Source organism: Megachile rotundata, chromosome 15, assembly GCF_050947335.1.
Source record: "Megachile rotundata isolate GNS110a chromosome 15, iyMegRotu1, whole genome shotgun sequence".
Taxonomy (NCBI): domain Eukaryota; kingdom Metazoa; phylum Arthropoda; class Insecta; order Hymenoptera; family Megachilidae; genus Megachile; species Megachile rotundata.
In genome coordinates this window covers 7,242,300-7,252,602 of record NC_134997.1, presented here as the reverse complement: position 1 = coordinate 7,252,602, position 10,303 = coordinate 7,242,300, and the positions used below count along the sequence as shown (strand labels likewise).

General features: G+C 29.0%; 1 protein-coding gene across 1 annotated transcript in view; it reads right to left on the bottom strand.

The window, feature by feature from the left end:
• Positions 1–2,323: 2,323 nt before the first annotated feature.
• tup (LIM1_Isl and LIM2_Isl domain-containing protein tup) overlaps positions 2,324–10,303 on the bottom strand; it is a 75,186-nt gene continuing 67,206 nt past the window's right edge. The window contains exon 6 of the mRNA XM_076540002.1: positions 2,324–9,354. Within this exon, the coding sequence (XP_076396117.1) occupies positions 9,118–9,354 (237 nt within the window). The 3' untranslated portion in view covers positions 2,324–9,117. The remainder of the gene's footprint in view (positions 9,355–10,303) is intronic.

Below are 10,303 nucleotides of genomic sequence, written 5' to 3'. Positions count from 1 at the left end.
AGTCCGATTTAAAATTTTTTTCTCTATGTCCATCTGGATGTACATACGCATGTGCGTGCAAAATTTGATGGGGATTGGATGAGTGGTGCGAAAGAAAAACGCGAACAAAGTAGTTGCAAAGTCAAGTATAAGAGCTTCGCTCGCCTTCGGCTCGCTCGCTCAATAATATAATGGGAATAATATGATGGAATATAGGAGATTATTATATTTGAAATAACACAAAAGCACAATAACTTTTAAAACACTAAATGAATTTATTATTTAAGAAAAACGACTTCGAAGGACCTCTTTGAATAACTGTATTTTAGACGCGTGAAAATTATAATATCAGAGAAACAATAACAAAGAAATACATGGATTTTATTTTGTTAACATGCATAGATCCGATAAAAATCGAGCGGTATCTTTTTCCTTTGCTCTTGCAACAAATATTGGTATTCATATAACAAATCGGCTGCAGACGTAAAAAATAATAATAATCATAAATAAATTTAATATTACTTTCATTATATATAATCTGTTGTGTTATTTAACCCTTTTATTCTCTTTCCTGAAATTTTCTTCAGATTTATTTTTTTTTCTTTACTAGGGCCTAATGATACCTTATATTTCATCAAAGTGTATACGCTACTGTGGACTTCTACGGATAGCTTACTGCGCATGCACTGGGACTGCCCAACACTGCTCTGTAGAAATGTGGTGATCGTCAGAGCAAATACAAATAGAACTCTTCTTAACCGACGGCTTGATAGCAGAACTCTTCTTGATCGACAGCTTCATAGCAGAACTCTTCTTGATTGACGGCTTGATAGCAGAACTCTTCTTGAACGACGGCTTGAAAGCAGAACTCTTCTTGATTGACAGCTTGATAGCAGAACACTTCTTGACCGACAATGCTGATGATCATGTTGAACGAAACGATACACGTTGTGCCACCTAGCGGCGAATTGTAAGAACTATTGAAACTTCAGTTCCAAAACCGTGTAGTTCACCCTGTACGCTGGAGAGATAGCGCCACTTGTACCATTTTCAGAAAAATTCAATCAACCTTGATTTTTATTAGTCTAGTTTACAATAAAACACAACAAATTAGATCTAAATGCAACAGTAATTAATTTCAAGCCGTTTCAAGAGTGTTACCATCTCAGAAACGTTAATAAATTCAAAAACTGAACTTCGATTTTGGTTTTATTAGTTCGCGTCTTCCACCACTAGGTACCATACTATTTTTTAAATTCTTCTCTAATTTTAGTGAATTATATCTTAGTGACTTCAGTTCCATTGAGATTATAGAATATTCTAACAGTTCTAGAGAAGCGTCAGTCACTAATTTTTGAAGAAGAGCAGAATATTCTGTTCGGTTACTATCGTCTTGTGTCGTCAGATGACGTAAGTGGTACCGTTTATCATAAGCGCGCGCATAAAGATAAATTTAAAAATTCTTCACGTTCTTTTTTCACTTAGGAATTGATAATTCTTTTGGGGAATAACTCTTTAAGTATGTAATATTATAACCCTTAATATTGTTATTACTATATTATTGAGAACTATTATTATTGCTGTATTATTATTATTATATTATAGCATTATAATAATTATTATATTATTGTATTATTATTATTACACTATTGTATTATTATTATTATATTATTGCATTATTATTATTATTATATTATTGTACTGTTATTATTATACTATTGTATTATTATTATTACTATTATTATAGTATTATTTTTTATATTATTATATGACTCTAAAAATATATTATAATACTTTGAAATTGCTCTTTAAAAAAACAATATTCATTCAAGTACATACATAAAGCTGGAACCATATCCATAATGTCTACAATACTATTGCATTTTAGTAAATAATAAATAGATCTTTAATACACTATAAAACAAATAAAAACTATATTTATATTGAAACACAATAATCATTTCTTAATATCATATAAGACTATAACAAATAAATAATTTATTTCTCAATATCATAAATAATAATTTTATAATTAACAAGAAGTGTTTGAGGATTAATTATTATATACAAGAATATTGCAAACTGCAATAAAATAATGAAAAATTGTGTTTAACAAAATGGTTATGGTATAAATTTGAAAGAAATGTTATAGAAATCTTATCAAATGAAAATTTTATTATGAAAATTTTATTAAATGAAAATTGTATCAAATGAAAATTTTATGAAATGAAAATTGTATTAAATGAAAATGTTATTAAATGAAAATTTTATTATGAAAATTTGAGGATATGTTATATTATGAGGATAGTAAAGGACAATAGATGAAAATGAACGTTCAAACAACTGGTTTAATTGGACAGTTTATTACGTGTGCGCCGGTATAGAAATATCATACAAATCCGAAGACGATCCGAACTGGATTACGAAAAACATTAGGTCTACGGTGGTTCCCCTTCTCGAGACATGTACATACATTACAAGAGGATGGTAGAACGATTCTAGACAAACACCTAAACGAATCACTACTAAAAACGAACCACTAATTAGCGACAATGAAGTTAGGGCAGGAGGGGAGAAGATATTTACAATTCAGTGCGTTTCCCGTATTCACATGAAGCTCCGTACACTTTGGTATTAATCGAATGTACCTAAGTGAGCAAAAAGAGTATACACACAATATTTCAAATAATATCATTTTTCGATTGTTGTCATTCTTCTTGGGTCGATAATGGGTCATAATTTGAATTCGGTCAAGTTTGAATTTACTGTGAAATAGAATTCTTTTTTGGTTTTTGGAAAATAGTAAATAATGGAATCGTGAGGAAAATATTTGAATATTTGTTCAATTTAAAATATTAAAATTTTTCAATATTTGTGAAGATTTATTTTGTTTAAATTTGGGGAAATTTATTTTCTTAAAATTTATGAGAATTTATTTTTTCGAATCTGGTGAAAATATTTTGTCAAAATTTACTAGTTTTCTTGAAATTTGGAAAAATTAATTTTCCTGAAATTTAGGAAAAGTTATTTTCTCGAAGTTTATGAAAATTAATTTTCCTGAAACTTGAGAAAAATTATTTTCTCAAAATTTGTGAAAATTCGTTTTCTTAAAATTTGTGAAAATTTATTTTTTTGAGATTTGTGAAAATTCATCATTTTCTCAAAATTTGTAAAATCTTATTTTTTCAAAATTTGAGAAAACTTATTATTTTCTTGAAATTTGTGAAAACTTATTTTCTCAAAATTTGTGAAGACTTATTTTCTTAAAACTTATTAAAATTATTTTTCTCCAAATTCTTTGAAAATTTATTAATCTTGAAATTTATGAAAAATTGTTTTTCTTCAAATTCTTTTAAAACTTACTAATCTTGAGATTTATGAAAAACTATTTTTCTCCAAATTCTTTGAAAACTTATTAACCTTGAAATTTATGAAAAATTATTTTTTCCAAATTCTTTAAAAACATATTAATCTTGAAATTAATCTTGAAAATTATTTTGTCTAAACTTGTAGAAAATTGATAAAATTTTCGAAATATTGCATGAATGCCATTTTCCTCTCATTGTACCTGCGTTTACAAATACAACGTACATCGGGGTAATGTGCTATCGTCAATATTATGGTACTTTGCCTTTTACAATTTTTTTTGTCTCTTAAATCGATTATACGCAAGTCGATTATTCGTGTATCGATATTATGAATTAGTTGCGCCTGACCGGTACATCGAGATTCGAATTTACAATGGACACAATCGTATTTACACTGTTGTTGATGTTAATCCTTTTGTTAATTCGATGCTGTTGAACGAAGCAGAGTTGGATATTGTTTTTTTTATATTGTTTATTACCAATTAGAAACTGTATTTTTTATATCAGATTTGATAAAGTTAGTTGTGATAAATTGATTTTAAAATTTTGAGTTGAAAAGTGTAATTTGGTTTGTTTAAAATATTTAAAAATATTAAGTATTAAAATACTTGAGGAAAAGATTTTAAGAAAGAAATTTAGAGTAGTTTTAGTAGGAAATGTGGATCAAGTATGAAAACAGGGAATTTTTAAATTTTGTAATCTCAGAGTTTCAGATTTTTACATTTTGATATTTTCAAAAAACTAAAATAAACTCTCAAGTTTCTAAATTTTGTACTTTTTAAACTTTCAAATTTCTATGTAGTTAACTAAGTTTTCAAATTTTAATATTTTTAAGTTTTCAAATTTTCAAAAATTATAATTTTTAATTTTCAAACTTTTAACTTCTCAAATTTTCGAAGTTGCGAATTCTCAATTTTTAAAGAATCAATTATTAAAATTTTCGTAGTTAGAAATTTTTAAAAATTGAAATTTCAACATATTCAAGAAGTCAAATTTTCAAAGTTTGAAATTTTCAATGTTTGAAATTTTCAATGTTTCAAATTCTTAAAGTTTCAAATTTTCAAAGAATCAAATTCTCAAGTGGTTAAAGATGCAAATGTTTAAATATTCAAAACTGCAAATTTTCCCATTTTCAACTTCCTAAATTTCCAAATTCTCGAATTCCCAAATTCTCAAATTCATCACTTTCAAAATGATCAACATTTTAAATGTTCAAATTACTAATTATATTTCTAAACCCTTCAATTTTTAAATTATCATAGTTTCGAAATGTTCATAGGTTTCTCATGGCAAATAATAAAAAATGCAATTTTGTTTAATGATACAAAATGTTTAATGAAGTAAACCAAAGAAAATCGAAACGGAAGCATAAATGTTACATACACTGTTCAAAAAAATTGTCATAGCATTTTTGCTATTAATAAACTGATAATATAATAGTTACTTAAAAAAGTCATAAAAATAATAATCATATTATTTTTTAATTATATTTAATTTTTTCTGTAAAGTACATCATATGCATTGAATTTTTGTCAAATCAAATTTCATTAATTCTTTTAAATAAATTTTTTAAACGATTGTTACATATATATTTCTTTTACGATAATTATTTAATATGAATTTTGTAAATAGCCATTGAATGCAACAATATTAAATCATAACACAATGTTTAATAATGTAAATCATAATATTTGTTAAATCAATATAAACCTTCCAAATGATTATTAAATTTAAATTTCATAAACGATGACTGTAAAACAAATTTTCCAATCGTTATAAAAGCGGCGGGAAATGGGATTCTTTCAAAGTAGAAATTTGTTCCATAATTAACAAATTTCCAAAAATTGTATTAATAGGGTAAACGCATAAACAAAATTTCCTGCAAATAAGTGCTTTATTCATCATGAATCTACTTCGATTTTCATTTGTCTCGAATAACAAAACTAACCCAACTCTGTCGAATCAGCGCCGTTCTCTCTTTCTCTTTATTTCTCAGCCGATAAAACACTCTTTGGTCACTCGAACGTACTAAATCGAACCTCATCGACGAATAAAGTCCATCACGTGCTCGAAACCTGCGAAAATCGAATCGTTAACATCCCAGTGATTCTCCAGAGTGGTCACAGTTTTTCGATCGCCGCCATTTTGATCTAAATCGGAAGAGAAGCGGCTTCTCGGTGCTGATGGCGGCAAAATTCAAATTTGTTTAATGAAAAATATTGAAATAACGAAACTAAGTCGTTAAGTTTGAAACACGAAAATGAAACGAGTATGAATTATTAAGTTTGAAACACTAATATGAGACATTAAGTATGAAATACAAACATGAAGTAATAAGTAAGAAATACGAATATGAAATAACAAGTATGAACTACGAATATGAATTATTTCAAATGAAATACGAATATAAAATGCTAAGAACAAAACAAGATTACAAGATACCAAATCTTGTACAACAAACAATATATTTTCTTATTTTCTTTATTTTTGTATTGTGATTATTTAAAAATTATTTTCATTCGCTCCAGTATATACAAAAGTTGTTTTAATTCCTATTTGATGAAAGTAAACATTAAACTCTTTCAGAATTTAAATAAATTGAAAAATGAAGACAAAGTTTATTTTTCATCACTGTGTGAAATATTTATTTTCACTATTAATAATATTGATTTTTCATCTTAAAAGAGTGACAGAAATTATTTTATATTAACTCAATAATAATTTGTTTCATTACTACATCGTGAAACTTTAAATACTTTTTGAATTTAGTATAAATATTTTCACTATTAATAACGTTGATTTTTTATCACAAAAATTGGTAGTGACAGATGAAATTATGTTATATTAACTCAATAATAATTTAGTTCATTAGCATATCATGATATTTTAAATAGAGTTTGAATTTAGTATAAAGAGATTTGAATTTTGCCGCCATTAAGTTCCTTTCAGACCAAGATGGCGGAACCCCGGAGAACAAATGCACCAAATCGCTCCACCATGGCGCATAGAGTTCAAGATAGTCTCAAGTTTGTACGAACAAAGACTCCTCGAAATTGTTCGCAGTCACAGAATATCGAAAACTTGAAAGTTTGCAAAATTCTTATGCGTCTGAAAATGCTTATTGCACCCCTTCACCCTTCGAGATTGCCATAAATAATCGAACAAAACGTCCTACTTATTAAATAATTAAATAATCAAGGTTCGCGTAATCAACACACGACTAAACTAACAATTTTTATTTCCGAAATCGTTCGCAAGGGTGAATTCCGAAAATCAGCAAGTTACGCTTAAATAATCTACCTCAATTAATTGTCTTTTACACATTTCTCTCGCACACTCCGCAAATTATACATTAATTATTTTGTGACAATTTGATTATTGAAAATTACGCGATGGTATTTTTTTCTGTTTGAAAATACTTTCTCGCGTGCTTTTGTAAGTTTTCTTGGTTTTAAGGTAAATTATTCATTTTTTTTTCGTGCGGACAATCTCGATTGCCGATGTTTCTCGTCATACCTGAGATCTTTCGTGCACGGATACCTTCGAGATTTATGGTCGAATTTCTCTCGTTCACGATTAAAATTTCTATTTGCGAAACATCGAGCATTTTTATTGTTCGGTAACGGAATATTGGGCGAGCAGTGGTTCTCAATGGTTTACGGATTTTGGAATTTTTTGGCGGTTTTTTGGAGTTTTGGACTTTTGAAAATTTGCAAATTCGGATTTTTGAGGATTTTGTTATGGAAGATTGGATTTTTTAATATTTGGACATTGTGGCTTGGATTTTTTAATATTTTGGCATTGGAAATTGCATTTTTTGAAATTTGAATTTTGAAATATTTGGGCTTTGGAGATTGGATTTTTTAATATTTGGAACTTTGGACTTTGGATTTTAGAATTTTGGGACTTTAATATTTTAGAATTTTGAGACTTCAAGATTTTAGAATTATAGGTTATTGAAATTTGAGACTTTGAGGTTGCAGTATTTAGAAGTTATGGGAATTTTCAATTTTGGTATAACTTACAAATTTCGAAACGGTGATATTGTTAATCTTTAAGGTTATAATACTTCAGAATTTGAACATTTTCAATTTTTGATATTTTGAAACCAAAAGATTTTTTGAAAATTGAGAAATTTTTGATATTTCGATATTTTCTGATATTTAAAAACCATAAGATTTTTTGAGAATTTAAAAATTTTTGATAGTTTGATATTTTCTGATATTTTTAAACCATAACATTTTTTGAGAATTTAAAAATTTTTGATAGTTTGATATTTTCTGATATTTTGAAATCATAAGATTTTTTGAGAATTTAAAACTTTAAAATCCTGAGGATTTTTAGATATTGAAACAAAATTTCTGAGTTTGAAATTTTTTAATTATTGAACTTTTAATTGACATTTTTTAATTCTGTTTGTTCTAAAACCATAAACCAAAAAGAACCACTGCATTCAATAACTCAAATTTTCCCCCAAAATCTAACCAAAAGTTCAGTCACACATTTCCATATCCCGGTTTAACAATTCAATTACTCATTATTTAAGCTCATGTTTCCGCAAATTTGATCCTTTTGTCCATTGCGATTCATCGAGAATTAGACACGTCATATCTCAACCCTTTCGCGCATTTGATTTCTTCTCGTCAAATCAACACAACTCAAAGAATCATTCAACTTCTGAATAAAGAAGTTCTGCAGCCAAATTGTCTAATGATATGTCGGTTTTCTCATTAGGAACAAAAAGCTGAAAGTTTCATAAGAATTTATTAGAAAGGTTTACTGTAATGAGTATTTCGGTGTTCTATCACTGTAATATTATTAAAAACCATGGCTACACGAAATATAAATAATCCCGATATTTGAATTATTATACAACCCAATTATACTTAACGAATCAGGTAATTAAATATACAAAGTTATACCGTATTCATAACAATAATTTAATAATTCGAATCCTATGGTATAATCTATAGGGTGATCCCCTAAATGTGCCACGTTAATTTTATTACACAGATGTTCCAAGAAAAATGTACAGAATTAAAAAGAAAAACATAAAGTACAATAATCAGGTCATTGTTTATCTTCAGCAAATTTTTTAGTAGTAATGACCAAAATTTAATTATGCAGTTCGAAGGAGCTTTCAATATAGAGTAAAAAAGTATTAAGGAACATGGGTCGAAAAGTGAATAACAATCGAGATATCGAATTAAAAAGAAATTACAATAATCAGTTCATTATCATCAAATTTTTTCGTAGTAATGACCCAAATTTAATTATGCAGTTCGAAAGAGCCTTCAATATAGAGTAAAAAAGTATTAAGGAACATGTGTCGAAAAGTGAATAACAATCAAGATATCGCCGATTGACGCGTTCGGTTTCAGAGGTGTGAAAAAACACGCGCGCCAAAAACGAACGCGTTCAATAAAGCAAGCAACCTTGATATCTAATATAATTTCACAAAACTTAGGCACACAGGCGATTCACCCTGTACTTCCTAAAATCGAATTAAACCTATCGGAACATTTGAAATGAAATCAATCGGTTTTATGGCACAAATCCAGTTTATTAGACCGCTCGATCAGAACAAAGGAAAAGACACTCGATCAAGCGCAAAAAAGGTCAAGCTATTCCTCGAGATATTCAGTGATTCTTCGGACTGTTCTTTTTGCACCCCCTACATGTTCTCGCAAATTACTATTCTCTTCAAGCACTTATTGAAAGAAGACCACGAAGAAAGCGGACACTTTCGTTCTGGCCACACCGCACAACACTATGGACTTCCTGTATCGTGATGAAGGGAGTCACTGTCACTTTCGAGATAAGTTACATAGCTATCCGTGCTGTCGGGATGTTGGCCCATGTCTGGACCACCGCTGCTGGGGTGGTGTGGACCCGGGGGTGGAAGAGGACCACCACCCCCGCCGCCTCCACCGTCGTTCATTGGACCACCGAGCATACCCGGCGGTGGTAGTTGCGGCGGACCGCTATGGAGATCGTAACCGTGCATCTGGAATCAAATAATTTCCACGGGATTTTTATTTTTGGATTAATTATAAGAATATAGGAGACGTGTATGAGTGTACGAGACGTTTGCTTTGAAGGTAGAGCCTTGTTTTTATTTTTGGATTAATTACAGGAGTATAGGAGACGTTTGCTTTGAAGGTGGAACCTTGTTTTTATTAGGAGATGTTTAAGAGGCTGTGTTTTTATGAACTTAATAGTATTACTATTTTTCAGATTTCATGATTTGTATTACAAAATTTTGGAGTTGTGATTTTGGTGGAATGTTATGGTGAAAATATAAGTTAGAACTCAAGCTTCTTTATTTGGAACTATAGATGGGACGCAAGTTTTCTATTTGGGAATCAAGTTGAAACTCAAGTTTTCTATTTGGAAATCAAATTGGAACTCAAGTTTTCAATGTGCAAGTCAGGTTGGAACTCAAGTTTTTTATTTGCAACTCACGGTGAAACTCAAGTTTTCTATTTGGAACTCAAATTGGAAATATAGTCTTCTATTTAGAACTCAAGTTTGAATTCAAGTTGTCCATTTGGAACTCGAGTTGGAACTCAAGCTTGCTATTGAAAACTCAAGTTGTCTATTTAGAACTCAAGTTAGAAGTCAAGTTTTTTATTTGTAACTCAAGTGATCTATTTGGAACTCAAGTTGAAACTCAAGTTTGCTATTGAAAACTCAAGTTGTCTATTTATAACTCAAGTGAGAACTCAAGTTTTTTATTTGCAACTGAAGTAGGCTATTTGTAATTCAAGTTGAAACTCAAATTTTCTATTTGCAACTCAAGTTGTCTATTTAGAACTGAAGTTCGGACTCAAGCTTCCTATTTGTAACTCAAGTAATCTATTTGGAATTCAAGTTGAAACTCAAGTTTTCTATTTGCAACTCAAGTTGTCTATTTGGAACTCAAGTTTGCTATCGAGAACTCAAGTTGTCTATTT